Source organism: Haliaeetus leucocephalus, unplaced genomic scaffold (genome assembly GCF_000737465.1).
Source record: "Haliaeetus leucocephalus isolate CR32 unplaced genomic scaffold, Haliaeetus_leucocephalus-4.0 Scaffold866, whole genome shotgun sequence".
NCBI classification, from domain to species: Eukaryota; Metazoa; Chordata; class Aves; order Accipitriformes; family Accipitridae; genus Haliaeetus; species Haliaeetus leucocephalus.
In genome coordinates, this window is record NW_010973302.1 from 584,949 (window position 1) to 602,187 (window position 17,239).

Genomic DNA, 17,239 nt, shown 5'->3' on the forward strand with positions numbered 1-17,239 from the left:
GTGTATTATGTTAAGACAAATTGATGGGTTTTATTTAATCATACGGTCCTGGTCATAGCTTGATAGTATTTTTCCTATGGAGGGAAATGCATCATTGCACCAGTAGGTACCAGAAAAAAAACTAAAAAATGCTTGATTTAATTGACTACTGCCTCAAACTAAGGCAAATTAACTCTCTGTACAAAAACAGAGTTAGGCCTTACTGTAGGTTATGTTGGCTCTGTATGTCTTCCTGCCCAGATATCAGAGATAAAGTTTGCACTTTCTGGACCGCAGGGAAATGTATGACCAAGTTCCTCGCAAGGACTGTCTTGGTATGGGAGGAAAAATTCAAGTCAATTGAATTTTGCTCTTTAGTTCATCATGGGTTTGGCATCAAAGGCCCCACAGACGGTTCACTAAATCAGACTAAGGCCTCCCAAGATACAGCAAAAGGCTGGAAATCCTTGGCTAAGGTTGCACCAGGCATCAAGAGACGAGAGAGGTGCATAAGATGAGAGACTGGCTTTTTCTGCTTATGTGCTACAAAATGTGTCCCAGTAAATGTGGGGGAATATCACTGAGCTTCTCTGTCTTGTGTTGCCCTAAGCCATTTTTGTCTGAAATACAACCAAACTGCTGCCTGGTGGCACTTGATCTCTCACCTTGTCTTCAGGCCCCGCGAAGACCTGCAGGTGTAAAATTGCTCACCCGTGACTTGCTGTAGCAGTTTTCCATTGGGAGGACCCATGGCCATTAGAGGTTGAGCAATTCACCATGAGTTGCTTTGCAAGTACCCGGCAAACGCAGCAGTTAGGAGGCATCTCCCCTTGATTATGGTGTTGTTCGACTTTAGCAATGGGCCAGGGCAGCACAGGATCCCCATGTCATTACTCAGCCTTTACTTGTCAGTATGGTGAGTTGGGGCCAAGCCAACAGCAGCAAATGTAACCTGCAGTACCGGGGGAATGGGGTATGTGTATGGTTCTTGGGTCTGGGTTTGCAGCTCCGTCACTGGGGAACGGCAGGTCTGATCCCACCTCCTCTGGTTTTAATGAATAACAGAGTCGAATCATGCCAGCATTTGACAGCATGAGAAATTATCACCTTAAGAAGTTCTGCTGCTGGTGACACACATATTTGTTACCCACTGCCTCTCTCAGAGGGGCACTATGGAGGACTGGTTTGTATTTAAGAGATGCTGTGTGTAATTACTTATGCACAGTTTTGCAAACCATTCATTTCTGTTAGGTCCTCTCCCGTTGTTTCTCTTGCTGACATCTGGCTTGCTTTGTGCATCTTCTGTTTCCATATGGGCATGAACAGAAAGCGCTCGGGGCTCCCTGAGCTGCTGTGATGGACTGGCCCTGCCTGCCAGCAGAAAGGAGAAATAAGCAGAAGGGATCTGGGTGAAGAAGGCATGATGTGCCTGCTTCTGTCTTGGAATGACACTCAGTGTCTCTTGGTGCTGTCGCTCCTGGATATTTTGTGTCATTCCCGAAGATTAAAAAAGAAAGAGGAATTTTTTAGGAAGATGAGGTGTTCAAAACACTGCATAAAAGGGTAGGTGTCCTACCCTGGGGCTGATCCTCAGCAAAGAGGCATCTCCAATAGCCACACTCAAGTCTCATCCTTCACCTCTGAGTTGACTCTTCGCCTAGTTTAAGAGCCAAAAGTTTTGCCGCGACGCCTGTAAGTGCTCTAGGAATGTAGGAATTAAAGTGTCAGATTGGGCCAAGGGCCCATCCAAGCAAAGATCTTGAGCGAGGTGCAAGCCAGTGCCAGATGTTTTGCAATAAGCCTCCGCTATGGATATCTTTCACACCTCATTTCTTCCTCATTCCCATCAGTCTCATGGCTGGTCTCATAGCAGTCCATGTTGTGTTTCCTGCAGCCGCTTTCTCCCTGCATGCAGCTCACGAAGATGGGCTATTGAAAGACGCATGGTCTTAATCCCGGCCCTCTGAAGTGGAAGGTGTCTCATTCACGTCCTGCAGTCAGCGAGAGACAGTTTCTTAGAGCAGAGATTATTTCCTTGCCTATGGGACATTTTTAGACAGGCAAAAGAAATACCTTGAATTGCACGGAAATTCAGCAAGCTTTGAAAACTTTGGTGAGCTCATAACCCATGAAAATATATTTCAGAAAACAGATTATTTTTTTTCTAAAATTCTGAGGCTATTTCAAAGAATCATAGAACAGTTGGGGTAGGAAGGGACCTTTAAAGGTCGTCTAGTCCAGCCCCCCTGCCATGAGCAGGGACACCTTCCACTAGATCAGGTTGCTCAGAGCCCCGTCCAACCTGACCTGGAATGTTCCCAGGGATGGGGCATCTCCCACCTCTCTGGGCAACCTCTTCCAGTGCCTCACCACCCTCATAGTAAAACATTTCTTCCTTCTATCTAGTCTGAATCTCCCCTCTTTTAGTTTAAAGCCATTACCCCTTGTCCTATCGCTACAGGCCCTATTAAAACTTTTGTTCTTTTTCTCTTTAAGACAGGCAAAACAAAACAAGCTGAAGTACTTTTCATCAGTATACACTTCAATTTGGAGCCAAAAAGTCACTCTGAACCCAAACCTATGTTTTGGTTCCAATGGTTTTTGGAAGAGAAAAACTATAAGTCAAAATCAACATTTTTCCATGTAATCGGCGTTAACTGACCTGTTCTCTTTTTTTAACCCTTTTGGCAGAGGAGAGAAACGCCTGTTTGCCCAATTCTTGCCCCGGATGGGCAACCATGGGGCTGGGCTGCCCTGGCCGCCGCTGGCCCCCCCCCGTGACAGCCGTGCATTTCTCTTCCAGGTGCTCCTTTTCAAAGGTCTCAGCATCCCCATGCTACCTCCTGCCGGCACTTCCACCTGGGTCCCCAGCCTCAGCTCTCCACCGACTTCACCCTGCCTCACGCGGTCCAGCCCCAGCCGGGGCTGACCCCCCACATGGCCCCCGCGCACCAGCACAGCGGTCCCCTCCACCAGCCCTTGGCACCGGTGCCAGCCCTGCCCTTCCAGGACGTGGCCGGACCCTCCTTCCTACCTCAGGCGCTTCACCAGCAATACCTCCTCCAGCAACAGCTTCTCGAGGCACAGCACCGCCGGCTCATGCCCCATCCCAGGTAAGGGGATCTGACTCTTCCCCAAGGATGCTGAGAAGCGACGGCAGCCTCTCTTGAGCGAAGTGGCTTCTGCAAAACCCCGGCAGTACGCGGCGGGAACCTTTCTTCAGAGGTTCGTCTGCGTAACCCCCCCAAAATGCATCCAGCGGAAGGGAAGTTGCAGGGCAGGTTGCACCTCCAGGTGTATCTTTCCCATGGGGATCCATCCCATGCTCATCTCGCACGTCCCAAGGTCACCTATTCTTGTCACTTGTAGGAGAATCGTGATGGTAACACCTTGGTGTTGCAGTAAACCTGTCCTGCGCGGCAGAGAGAGCGATAGACGGCGTGCACGAGCTACCTCCTCATAGCTGCTGTTTCAAAACCGTGTAAGAGATTGTATCCACCTGTTCCATGAGGTTTTGCACATGAAGAGCTCGCTGCCCTGGGTCTAGGTAGGCTTCCCAGCTCTGTGAGGGGATGATGCTGTTGACCCGCAGCACATTCAATTGCAGAAAGCAGCCTAAATTCAGACTGGGCTGACGGCTGCAGAGAGAAAGACTGTAACTCAGCAGAGGTGGAAGTAGATGCCTGGCCTTGTCCTGATTGTGTTTCTTGAGAGAGGGGTTTAGATAGCATGTAGGAGAGGAGTGCTTTTTTTGGAAACATATGGAAGCTATTTGTGGGTTGTACCCATGGATCAGGAATCAGAGGATGAGTCTTTGCGATAGTGCTTCATTTGGAAGGAATGCTACAGATGGAAAACACTTTCTTTCCATTCCCTTTTTGTGTGAAAATTGTGTGTTCTTCTCATCCTTGTTTTGTTTTGCATAAGCTGGATTTTAGGTGGATTTAATGATTAGTTAATAATTGGGTAGCAAATATGTTCGAGGCTGATGCACCGATGATACAAGTGTTTATCTCTTAGTCATAAGCTGAATTCAAATACAAGCACGGAGCACAATTCCATGCAGAAGCTGCTTTGGTAAATGCTGTCAGTGTTACATTTGCAAGTGGGTTGTGGTGTGGAAAAGGGCAGGAACCTCTTGCCCAGTCCCACAGCCTGTTTCTGAAAGCACAGCTGCATCGGAGGAGGGTGTCAGAAACGTTACAGGTGTGGGGCATGAGGTCCCAGTAATGGGAATCTGGGTCATGCCCTTAAAACTGAAGCCTCTGAACTGTGGTTGCATGAAAGATTCTTTATCTAGTAGTTCCCTGCTCCGTTTTCTCCAGTGTTTTCCCATAGCTTTGCTTTGCGATGGTTCCACTGGTAAGCAGGGAGCAAGGGGTATGAGTCTGTCTGTAGTGCAAATCCTGCTTGTGTATCCACCTTGTACCTCTCCAAATGTGGACACTGATCAAGCAGCCCGTGCTCTTACCCTGAGTAGTTCAAATGGGCAATAATCACAAGACGAGACTCAAATCCGTAGAAAAACCCTGCTATATATTCTACCGCTTTCCCTTCCCTGCCTGCAAAGACAGCAGAGCTGGCGGAGAAGGTGCTGGATCCCAGCCTGGCCTGTCCATCATCCAGAGAAATGTTGGCAAAGGCCAGCGAGAGTAAATTCTGCTTTTAGTTACTCCTGAGTAATCCTGTTATGAATGAGGTTCCCCAGGAGTTTATGGACTGCATGGGGAGATGAGGCAACCTGCAGCTTCTTTATGATGATGGATAACGGCTGAAGCAGGGACATGTTTTATCTTGTATGTTGTTTATGGGGCTGACAGTGGAGAAAGAGAAAATACTGCAAATGGCACAAAGCTGCTAAGGAAGAAGTTGTTCGGTTGCCTCTTTTTCTCTCCACGGTGCCATGAAATAGCATCCTCTGTAAACTGAGTGGATGCGGATGCCGCAGGGGGTGAGCGGAGGTCTGCGTTATGTCCGTGGTGACCACGAGTAAGTGACATAGCTCTGGGTTCCTCTTCCCATCATCCCTGACACCTACCCGGACTCTTTCTCTTGGACACATATTGACAAGCCCAACCGTTTGGGTTTTCCCCTGGTTTATTGACACGGGCTCGGAGCAGGAGCTGTACGTACTCGTGCCCGTCGCGTGGCTAACTCGCTTGCTGGTCTCCTCCTCACCGCAGGCGGGCTCAGGAGCGCATGTCTGTTCAGCCTCACCGTCTACACCCCAGCTTTGACTTCAGCCACCAACTGCAAACTCCACAACCCATGGGGCCCCAGCCCAGGTATTTAGCCGAAGGCACGGACTGGTAAGTCTTCCACATTTTGCTAGTGAGTTGAATGAGGTGTTTAAGAAGTCCTGGGGAGGCTGCAAGGGTTGGTGAACATCATGATGGATCAATGCTTTCGTGAAAGCTAATGGTTCAGCTCAACAGATACAATGTGGGGGGGTGCGCGATGGGAAAATTAATCTCTGGGAGGGCCATGAGTGTGTGCTGAAGCCTTTATGCATGTATATGATAACATCGAGGCATTGATATCATAGAGTGCAGCCAAGCATTAATCTTCCCCAGGGGCTTTTCCTGCTGCAGGGCACAGCCAGCGTCTTTCTTCTGTACACCAACGTCTCTGCCTGAAGTAGATCTTCTGCTGTCCACCAGGCACTCAAAAACCAGTGGCCACAACTTCCTCTGTGTTCTAAATTAGGGAGCACCGTGCTGTCCTGCCCCGCAGGGTGGTGTGAATGAATTAATAGTTGTTAATCGTTCTCCCACTGTAGTGTTCGATAGCCTGGAAAAGCTGAGCGAGGAATTGATCGTTTTGTTTTCAGAGCAGGTTTTGGGCTCTTGCGCAGTTAATAAGGTATGGGCCCCTACTTGGAAGAATAAGAAAATAAAAACATACTTCTGAGTAGCTGCTTGTTAGCTGAGCAAAGTCCATTCTGTGCAATGAATGGAAAAAATAGCATGTGAACATGTAATTAGAGACAATCGCAATGTGTATGCACAAGGGGACGGAAATAAAAAGGCAGAGGAAATCTTAATTATGGCATTTCCTAGCATATGAGCACTTCGCTCTGCAAATGGAGAGTCCTTTTAACACAGGGGGTTTTTTTCCCCCTCCAGCGTAATAATACACAGCCTAAAATAATGGCCAGATCCTTCTGCCATTTTCTTCTCAGGTGTTCCCATTACTGGCACCACTGTGAACTGAATTTGGCCAGGATGACATTGTTCGGATCAGTTTGCAAAGCGGTTCACATACCACCCGGATAGAGCCATTCTTTCTGCCTCTCTTTCTGCGCAGAGTGTTTAATTATAATCATTAAAAGGATCTGATAAAGCGTCGCTTTATGTTCCACTCCTCCTCCCTCCTTTTCCCCCCTGTGTTGCTCCATAGCCTTATAAAAACCTAAGGAGTGGGGATGACAGAAAACATATACTGTGTACATATATTTGGGTGACTCACTTCCCCTCGGGCCACATGTACAGTTTTGCCCAGTGACAGATATAAAAACTTTCCTTTAATGTGTTGCCACCTCATGAGCAGCAGCGGCGCTCACTCGGAGGCAGTAGGTGGTAGGCACCGTTGCGGGAAATGGGGATGGAAAGAAGATCTGAAGGTGATCAGTCATCCCAGACAGCCCAATCTCCATTAAAATCTTCCAGCGAAGAATAAATAAATTTCCATTTGGTTCCTTAAATCATCTTCTGCACGCACATTGGGTGACGACCATCCAACCTGTTATGTGGAGCCTTATCCTTCACTTCTTGGTTGTTGGCAGCCCGTGTACCATAAGTATCGCAGCTCTTGAACCTCGCATCTGAGCATCAAGGTGCTGTATAGCAGCACAGGCTAGAAGGTGATGGTTGGTTTTGATTTCCTTCAGCTAATGTGCTCTGCTTATTCACCCCCAAACCCTGGGAAAACAGCATTCCATGCAGTATTCTGCTTTGGACCCTTCTGTAGACCCACAGAATCGCTTCAGGAGCCTCGACACCCAATTTTAAGGCTCTAGCTGCACCGGTGCACAAACAGTTCAGCAGTGCTGTCATTCCAATTACTTGTGCGAGTTAATAGTGGCCATTCATCTTTGAAAGATCTCTTCGGTCCTTGTTCTCAAAGCACTCTGTGGATTATCACGTCTATTTTGTAGACAGGGAATATGGGAAGGCAGAGAGGAAGAGGTCAAGGTTATGCATCAGGCCAGTGACAGGGCTGGGAATGGACCCAAAGCCTCCTGATTTCCACTTGAGCCTTCCATCCACCTGGGAACAGTCTTAAGAATTGGATAAATCTCCACAATTGTGACACGGGAGCTGGAAAATGCCCAGCCCTGCAGATTCTCACCCTGGTTGTGTTCCTGCCAGGTGCCTGCTGTGTTTTATCCTCTGCCAGGTTTTGTCTGTCTAGCACATACATGGCTAGCACGGGGCCAGCAAAATTGTCCCTCTCTTTGCGTCAGCTTGATGTGGGGTGTCTTATTAGGGGGTACTAGAGGACTGGAGCTGCTGCCTGATACACAGGCTGTTCTGGGTAAAGGATTTCTGCATTTACTGTCCCCTCACGTCTCTTATCTGCTGTTGGGCGAAAATAGTTTCACAGCTGCTGGAGGACACGTCTGGGTTGCTCCTAACCAGCCGTGGCACTCGCTGCCGCTGTCCTCCTCACGGGGGAAGAGAAGTTTGAGGCTGAAATGGGAAGCCACCCCTGTGCTCTAATTAGCTTTGCTTTGGTAAATGTGAAGACAATGGTTATTAGAGCGCCAGCTTTGGTAATTATGATAAAGTAAATGACGTTCAAAGCACTTGTTTGCTGAGAGACTCCTTGGCTGGAGAGACGAGGGATCAGCTAATTGGATTATAGATGGAGATGCTGGGTTAGGTCTCCTCCCATCCCCTCCACATGGCGTGTGGATGGGGTTGCAGTTTGTTTCTGCACGCTTGGATCGGGCAGAGCTGCGGGGTTTTCTGGGATCTTGGTCATGCCAAGTCCTGGGATTGAGCTGGGTTATTTTTCTGGAGGAAAAAAGTGCCCAAACTCACCAAGCTGAACCCCAGCTCTGCTTGCCTGGGCCAGGCTGCATGTGGGCAAGTGGGACCATCGGGGATGTCCTGCTTCACTGGTGCTGGCCCGCTGGTTGTGTGACACCCTTTCCTACAGCAGTCTCATCCAGAAATTTCTTAAAACCTTTTGTATTTTCTGCACGAACAGCAGTTCTGGAGTTCCCTGAGGCTGGGGCCAGGCAAAGTGTGGTCTCCCTTGTTTCCCCATGTCCTACCATGACGCAGGCTGGGAAACCTTCAAAGAGAGCAAAGTTACAATGAAAAGCCCCCTGAGAGTGCCTAGCTGGCTTCTAACAACTACCCAGAATGGTTCATCAGTGTGTCCCCAGGGTAATTAGCTGTATTTCTGCAAAATATTCGAGACAGAATGCAGTTGTTTGTAGTGATGGCAGCACAGGGAAGACCTGGTCTGGCTAGGTTGAGTTACCGAGCTTGGATATCGAACGGAGCCACCAAAATGTTCTTGCTCTAAAATTAGCGGGCTGCATCTGTGCAGGTCTTGACCCTGGCTAACACAAATGCTAACCGGCATAAAAACAACCCCTCTTTCCTTTGTGCTGGCCTGGTGGGTGATTGCCCAAATTGGGGGAAACTCCCTTTCCAGCAGTAGCATCACCCCAGGCTGAGGAACCCAGAGCAGCCCAGGACCCACCAGGGGAGCTTGCCCTGTGAGCAGGATCCGACCTGCTGTAAGCCATCCAATAAAACCGTGCGGTCAAAGCCGTATCTTCATCCTCGTGCCCACAGGGACCTCAGCGTCGATGCGGGACTGACTCACGCCCAGTTCCAGGTCCGGCCGGTCCCTCAGCCCTATCAGCATTACTTAGCTACACCTCGGATGCACCATTTCCCCAGAAGCACATCCTCGACACAGATGGTAAGTGAAACGCTTTTACCAAGAAATGTTTTAAGCATTGTCTGCCAGAAGGCAGTCAAAATAAAGGCTGCTATCTTTCTATCACCTGTCTTCTGCGAATCCTACTTATCTCCGGCCGTGGGAGGGAGTGTCTGAAAGGGTAATGTTGCATCATTGCACTCTGGATTAGAGAAAGGAAAGAAAAGCTCAGTTGCTCTGGAAAGATTCGGTCCATCACGTGCAGCACCACGCTCACAAGCTGGTCTGCAAAACCTGGGCAGGGTTTGAGAGACGCAGCAGTTATTACTAATAATAAAAATACTAATAATACTGGAACAAATTGTGGGCTTCCAGGACTTTTTGTATGCAGAAGGATTAGCAGTAGGTGACTCCCTTCCTTGGCTCAACCCCGAGGACCGTCCCTTATCACATCGTCGTTCTCTACATCAGCCTTGATGCCATCTGTAAAGGTTTTGCATGACCTCTTGCACAGATGGAGGTGGGGTTTGACGAGAAAATGGGCTGACTGGGGTCATTTGCTGGCCCTTCTCCTAACAGGGTGCTGTGTTTGGTGCTGAGCCATGCCAAGCACTGCTAATCCTCAGAAATCCCACAAGGGTGTTTTTGCCTCGTGCCCATAGCCGGACCCTGACGCCTGTGTACTACAGCAAGGCTTAAAAAATCAAAGCTTGGATGAAGAGAAATCCACCCATTTAAAACTAAATAAAATAAAATCTCTTTTTAAGCTAATCCATGTTGAGAATCTGGAACTGCAATGTTATAAATGCAACAGGAATTATTATAACAGATAGTTTATTCAGAAGAAATGCACGTTCTTAGTTATCATTTATAGGAGATCTATTTAATAAAACCTCATTTTTTGGTTATTAAAAGGCTTCCACAGGGGAAGGTGTCGGTCTGCTCTTTCATTGTGAATTTTTAAAGCACTAGATTTAAATCAGGGTACACAAGGGATTTCTACGTGCAAGTACAGGTGGCTTTATTTTCCTCCCTCTCTTCTTGCAGGTTGTTCACGAAATCAGAAATTACCCTTATCCTCAGCTTCAGTTACTCGCTCTTCAGGGACTGAACCCAAGCAGGCACACGTCTGCTGTGCGGGAGAGCTATGAAGTACGTGTCTTGGGGACTAGAATTATTATTAAATGTTGAAATGCTGGGAATCTACGCTAGCTCTGGCATAAACTTGTAAGACTGTTTTGTGGCATGGCAGTTGCACTGAGTCTTGCAGCAATTTTAGTAATAACTGGGAGGCAAAGGGGTTGAGTCAGTTTGGTAAAAGTTGGTTTACTCCAGGGTGCCTGGGTCTGGCTCGGGTTGACTCTGGCTCCCTTCACGTCTGTGAACAAAGTGCTGTAGTTCTACAGGGTTTTTTTCCCCGGCCTGTCAAATGGAGCTCAAGTTCCACCTTAATTTCTGAAATACTGGAGATCCAGCTCTTAGCCTTGAACCCTTAGTTATTAGCCCAAGTGCTAGAGCTCAGATCCATCATTAAAGCATGACTGATTTGGGTTTGATGGACATTTCTATCAAGGAAAGGGCAGGAGGGAGCCTTGGTCACCAGGAGGTAGGTTGGGGTGGTGGGACCTCGTGTCCCGGGAGCGATGCTGATGGCAATTTACTGGTGTTCCTGTGCCGCAGGAGCTGCTGCAGCTGGAGGACAGGCTGGGCAGCGTGAGCCGGGGTGCCGTCCAGAACACCATCGAGAGGTTCACCTTCCCCCACAAGTACAAGAAGGTGAGCGCCCCAAAACCGCCTCACGGCTGCCAGCCCCTCTCAGTTGGCCAAGGGTTGTGGGCACAGAGCGGACAGAAGGAAGGATGTTGGTGGGTCGCAATCCTCAGGGTTGGCAAACTGGCGCCGTCAGTCGAAATATTCCCCAAAATGGGGGAAGAATGTAAAATCCAGAATCGATGCTTTAATATCTTGTGGGGCTCCCGGGCTGAAGCGGTGGTGTAGCTCAGCTGGCTGTTTCTCACTTCTAGGCTAGGAAGCTGCGGGCCAAATTTTCAAAAGGGTCTCAACCTTCTCCCACCCAGCGGGTGCAATTTCACCCCTGTCCGCACCTGGTAAGAAAGTGCACACACCAAGGGGGCTTCGTGCATGCAAACCCACCCTGTTCTGCATGCAAGCGGCGCTGCCCGCGCACCCCGCCGTGAGGGCGCGGGCTCCATGGTGTGGGGGAGGTTGTCCTCCCCTCGCTTTGTAAGGGTTGTCTCCTCTGTTGGGAGCTGATCTCCTGCCCCTAAGGAAACGGGTGCCGTATTTTTTGGGTCGTGCTAAGTAGAAAATGGGGAAAATGCTTGTTTGGGTAGTAATTTCACGTGTTGGTCATTCCCAGCTGGGCAGTAACAAGTAGGGATGTTGCATTGCCCTGGTTGGAAGTGAGTCAACTCCTCCTGCGCTTATCTCTGACCGCATCTCCAGTGGATCCAGAAAAATCATATTGATAGGAATGGATGTGTGGAGGGAAGAGGAAAGGGGAGAGCTGACAGGCTAAGCACTGCCCCATGGCGCAGCGTGGGGCTGGCCCAGTGGCCAAGCTGGCATGGGGCACAGCGGTTGCCCTTCCTGGCAGTGGTGGCCCCACATGCTTTGGGGTCTCCAGGAGAAGCCTCCAGCAAAGGAGACCATGGGGCTAGCCCCACTGCAAGGAGGATGGACAGAGGAGGTGGTGGGGGGCTCTGTTAGGGCAGCAGAGGACAGGGTGCTCCTTGGGGCACTACCACCAGGCCCACTGCCACCAGCCCCAGGAGGAGACGTGCCGACCAGCAGCATGTTGGTGGCATCCTCCCCTCACTGGCTTTTTTGGGTGGGCTGGCTTCCCCAAGCTGGAGGATCTGGCTGACGGATGAAGCTTTTATTATTTACCTTCCTGCAACTACCAGGGCTTGGGAGAGCATTAGAAAGCCAAGTCCTAACCAAATTATGCCTTTAACCTTGCTGCAGAGAAGACCGCAGGAGGGCAAAGCTGAGCAAGAGGATGGAGAGGAGTCGGACACCGACGAGAAATGCACAATCTGTCTGTCCATGCTTGAAGATGGAGAAGATGTCAGGTACGATCCTTCCATCTGCTCCTCTGACTCTGTGTGCCATCTGAGTTGTGTTTATTGGGATTAATGGTGCCATGCGCTGGTGGGATTGTCCCTGTTCTCGTCCTGACAAACTCAGTTGGGCTGTTGCAGGGTCTGGGAACCTAAATGCCATTTAGATGGACATTGGTATGGCCTGGAGGTAGGAAGAGCAGCAGAGGGGCCAAGTTTTTGTAGTCGGGTTTGGATCACCTGCTTCAAGGCTGTGCCAATGGGCCAGGTGGCAAGTGTCAGAGAAGGACGGGTCCCAGGTCTCAGACAGCCATCTGGAGCTCAGGGACATCAATGTCTGAGCCTGACAGATGACCGAAGTATGATAAAAGGGAGTGCAGGTGTGAAGTCCAGGGGATTTGGGCTTGTGGCCAGGAGGGAGCTGCTTTATTGTAGAATAAGTGCAATTACCCCACCTGCACGGTCGCAGGGAACCATCCTGAGCCAACAATAAAGCCCCAGTTAACCCTCACAGACATCCCCAGGCTCTTGGTTGGGTCAAATCTCTGCTTCTGGATGGGGGACAGAGGATGGGGACAAGCAATTGCAAGGGGCTGAGCTACCATGGCTGAAGGAGGTGCAGGTAGGCAGTGCAGCTGCATTACATGGTCCTGCTCCTCACCCTTGAATTGCCTTAAACCATCAAGAAAAACTCTGATCTTCTTGCTGTGGGTCCTTGCAGCTCAGGGTCCCTCCGGCTCATGAGGGTGAGCAAAGGTGATGTAGGAGAAAAGCAACCACAATCCCTGGGGCACACCAGACACCCACATAGGAGTGCCGGGGACCCACCTGACTGCTAATGAGCCGCGACGATGAAGAACCAAGAGGCTTTGGAGTATAACCTGATACTCCTGAAAGGTTGAAAACAGCAGCCAGGGTAATTAATAACTGGAACAACTCAGTTCAGGAGGGTGTGGGGTTTTCTAAAAGGCTTTTAGCCAAGAAGGACATCATCTCAGACCTACTGCCCTACGTGAGCTGGCGTGGTTGGGGAAGGCTGTACTGGTGTCCCTACATCGGTGCTTTCCCATGCTTGAAGCAGCCCCGGCTGCTGCTTTCTGGCTTCTCTTGGTCCCCTGGACCTTCTCCATCCTAACGGGGTGGTACTTCTCTCTCTGCAGGCGGTTGCCCTGTATGCATCTCTTCCACCAAGTGTGCGTGGACCAGTGGCTGGCCACCAGCAAGAAGTGCCCGATCTGCAGGGTGGACATTGAAACACAGCTCGGCTCGGACAGCTGAAAGGACTGGCTGGACACACCATTTTCCTTACCAGGTCATATGGCCATAAACCCTTGCAGCAAAATTTTTTGCCTTCTGAGCCATTTGATTGAGAGGAAAAGTCTGCAGGCACGTTAGTGAGGAGGAGGAGGAGGTGGCGGTACAATATCTAGCAGTAGGAGATATTGCACATACGCAGGATACGGGCCCGGTGAAAGGGAGCTGGCATTCCCGGAGCTCAGAGACCCCGTGCTGCAGAAGATTTAGTGTTGAACATGAAGGAACTAGTTGTGGTAGTCTGGCCTGTCAATCCTGCATTTCATGAGGATTGTATATATACCTCTCGAATACGTAGAAACATGTTAGGGGTCCTTTAGCTATTTCTATGGATGGCAGCTGGAGCATGTTAGCTTAAGAAATGTTGTGTTTGATGCCCTACTCATCTTGTGGTGGACATGTTGCTGTTACCTAATTTGCACCAAATATTTTTTCATAGATTCCTTATTTTGGTGCCTGATTAATACATTGCAGAGGGGGAATAGAGGTCAAGCTTTCTCACCCTTGTGGGGGAAGAGGCGAAAAAGCAAAATCCTGTTTACAGTCAGAAGGGTTGCGCTCTTTGCCTCAGCCGCGTGTGCTTCCTTTCCTTGCATTTACAGTGTGTTGCAAATTTAGAGAAACTTAAAAAAAAATAAAAATTGGGAATGAAATGAATGAAGCAATAAGGAGAAGCTTCGTTCCTGCTTATCTGCTGGTGCTGGACACTTTCTGTAGGGGCACGATATTGGAGTAGATGCTGTTTCTTTGCTTTCCGTCTCTTAGCGATAGCTTGGCATATCGAAATCCAAGGAAGGGCTGTCTTCGTAATTTCCGTTGCCCATGATGCTTTCTCCTGTGAGCTGTGAGGCTGGTTGGCTTCAGCAGCCACTGCCAGCACTGGTCCAAAAGGATGGTTACTGGAGTTGGTGCCTATAGCTGTGCTTTGGGGTATAATATCACCAGAGAGGTGCTGAGAGATGTACGCTGCCGAGTCCTCTCCCACACAAAGCCATCTCTGCTAACGGGAAAGGAGAAAACTCGATGCTGGCAAGGCACTGCTGAGGCCGTGAGCATTTTGGCACGGGAGGGGAAGGCAGATTGGAAGGGCAGTTTGCTGCTTTTTGGGGGGGCTGGGTTGTGACCCTGCTTCAAAGCACGTGCACCTGCACCCGCGTGCATTTGTATACACAGGTCATATCCATACGGAGAGTGGAGTGGTTGTTAAAATGAAACTTAATTGCATTAACGCTCAAAACAGAATTAGGAGGTGGTCCCCAAAGGAGTGAGCTGTTGCGGTCCAAGCTTCCCCTGAAATAAAGACCTCGGCATGCCAACCACAGGGACTGAGCTGAAAACTCCCCGGAGAACTGACATTCACAACCAAAAACCTTTTTTTTTTTTTTTTTTTTTTGCATACTAGGGGAGCAAAGGGAGAAGCAAAGGAACAAGGGGAATTAGTCAGGAACATTATATATTGAAAATACTGATGTGGCGGGAATGATTTCTGGCTCCCCTGAGCATCTGTTTTGCTGGAGACAAGCGATGCTCTCCAAGAAGAACAATCATAAATTACCTTCTGAGAGATCACGGACTTCCCGTGAGCTGTAATTGGAAAACACCAACCTCAGAGACAACCCAGAGATTTTTTTTTTTTCCCAAATGGAGAGGGGACGGAAAGAAGGGAGCCCCATGGGGTGCAAGGATGCAGGAGCTCCTCTCTTGCTGTGCCCATGCAGGTGGGAGGGATTGGAAGGGGACACATGGTGGTATATAAGGAAGATAGAAGGACGAAATATTTTACGATGAGGGTGGTGAGAGACTGGAAGAGGTTTCCCAGAGAGGTGGGAGATGCCCCATCCCTGGGAACATTCCAGGTCAGGTTGGATGGGGCTCTGAGCAACCTGATGTAGTGGAAGATGTCCCTGCTCACGGCAGGGGAGTTGGACAAGATGACCTTTAAAGGTCCCTTCCAACCCAAACCATTTTGTGATTCTATGATATATTTGCCACCCAGCACAGGTGATGGCTTCTTGGGGGAAGTGGTGGTCCCAGCCCTGATGTCCATGGGTCAAGGAGTGGTCCATCAATACCTATGGGGCTTGCTCCAGCAGCAGCAGATTGAAGCAGCATTAAAAATAATACTAATATTACTAATAATATGGACAAGCAAAGCAAGGATTTGCTGTTAAAATACACTGTAAGTTGGTCTGGTCTGTCCAGGCGTGAGCCGGGGACAAAGCAGGGGGAGGAAAGGGGCAATTGAGACCCTGGCCAGGTGGGGAGGGAACGAGGAGCGCTTCCGAACCGCGTGTTTTCTTAAAGCCTATGCGAAAGTATTACTATTTGCCTAATGAACAAGCACAGTTTTTAAAAAAAAAAACCAACAAAAAAAAAAAAAACCCTTTGGTGAAGAAAAGCACCAAACTCCCATGGTCTCGTGTGAGTGACTGATCCCAAGGTGCGTGCGAATTTACAGCGTCTGGAGTTGCATCGATGTGTCAGGTTCCTTTGCGTTTAAATAATTTGTACGAGTAGGATGCGATAATAGGATGAGTTTAAAAACAAAACGAAACAAACAACAAAAAATCTCTAGGAACAAAACATTGATAGTTTACAGGGTTTTGTGAGTTTAAATGCCTTATATTTAACAATCATAATTTATGACTAACTTGTAGATATTGTGGGTTCTTATTTAATTATTTTTATAGTTGTTTTTTGCATTTTTAATTATAATTTATTTATTTAGAAATTAATACTAATTTTTTTTATTACTCCTATTACCTCATTTTTGCATTGTTTCTGGGAATGGAATGCTTTGCATGCGTCGGTACTTTAAAGAAAAAAATTAAACATGGGATGTGGGGGGTAATGCTTATCTTATCAAAAAAAAAAAAAAGAGAAAAAAATCAGGGTGTGTGATTACAAACTGTATTACTGTGGTGCTGTTACCTTGGATACATTCCATAAAAATGCAAACCTTTGATTCTGTATGCTGTGACATAGTGGAAAACTGCAATATAGTGACTGTGTTTAGCACATATATATGAATATTATTTGCACTCATAATCAAACTCTGGTGATCCTTTCACTTGCGTCCTTGCGCATTGAAGGCGATTAACGGCGCTCTGCAAAACCAAAACATTCTGGTCGATTCTTGCTACTGCCCTGTCCCCGACGCCGCTGGTGATGCTACTGCTCTTGCTGCATGTGTTACCCTGCAGTAACGCCCGACGGGCCCCCGCTACAAGGCTGTGCTTGGGGCGATGCATGCGTTTAGTGCAAGACTCTGCAAATTGCTTCAAAAGCCGAGGAAGGGAGCCCAGGCATGGTGGCTTTGTCCAATTTTTGGTGCCTGTCAGTGCTCGGTCTGGCTTTTTTTCACCCTCTGTGCGTGCACCCAGCTGGGCGCTGCGGGGAGGATGAAGGAGGTAATTGATTGAGCCTGAGCTAGGAGGCAACAAAACTGAGGGATTTGTCGCAATTTTGAAGGGTTGACCCATGGTCTACCTGAGAGGGGCTGGGATGGACGCGGGAGCGATTCGGCATCCTTTTGTGATGCCTGGCCGTGAGAGTTTGCCATAACCCAGCCGTGAACCATGCACGGAGCAGAAGCCCTCAGTGCTGATCTTCTTGCTCAGTTGGTTTCATCCCCCTCTGTTAAAGGGGAAACTTCAACTTGGAGCTTTTTAATCCACTGAAGAGCTGGGACGTGCACCGCAGCCTTCCCATCCCCAAGGAGGAGATCAGCCCCAAGCTGATACCCCGCTCCTGCGGCAGTGGCCAAGCATCCCCATCCCCACACACGGCTCTTGCAACGCGCTGCCCTTTCCCAAAAGGCTCCGGAATATCATGTGCTTGAGCCTAGCAAGAAGGTTAGAGCATCTTTGATAATATTTTAAGCTTTAAGCCATAACCCCTCTCGGTCAGCGCAGATGCTCGGCCATGTATGGACAGAAGTGGGGTTCAATGCATGTGCTCAG

General features: G+C 48.9%; 1 protein-coding gene across 1 annotated transcript in view; it reads left to right on the forward strand.

The window, feature by feature from the left end:
* The window catches only part of RNF165 (ring finger protein 165), a 29,278-nt gene extending 15,379 nt beyond the window's left edge, over positions 1-13,899 (forward strand). Inside the window, exons 2-8 of the mRNA XM_010583077.1 lie at positions 2,783-3,092; positions 5,163-5,288; positions 8,793-8,922; positions 9,928-10,032; positions 10,561-10,656; positions 11,869-11,975; positions 13,124-13,899. Coding sequence (XP_010581379.1) covers positions 2,783-3,092; positions 5,163-5,288; positions 8,793-8,922; positions 9,928-10,032; positions 10,561-10,656; positions 11,869-11,975; positions 13,124-13,241 — 992 coding nt within the window. The 3' untranslated portion in view covers positions 13,242-13,899. The remainder of the gene's footprint in view (positions 1-2,782; positions 3,093-5,162; positions 5,289-8,792; positions 8,923-9,927; positions 10,033-10,560; positions 10,657-11,868; positions 11,976-13,123) is intronic.
* The last annotated feature ends 3,340 nt before the right edge of the window (positions 13,900-17,239 follow it).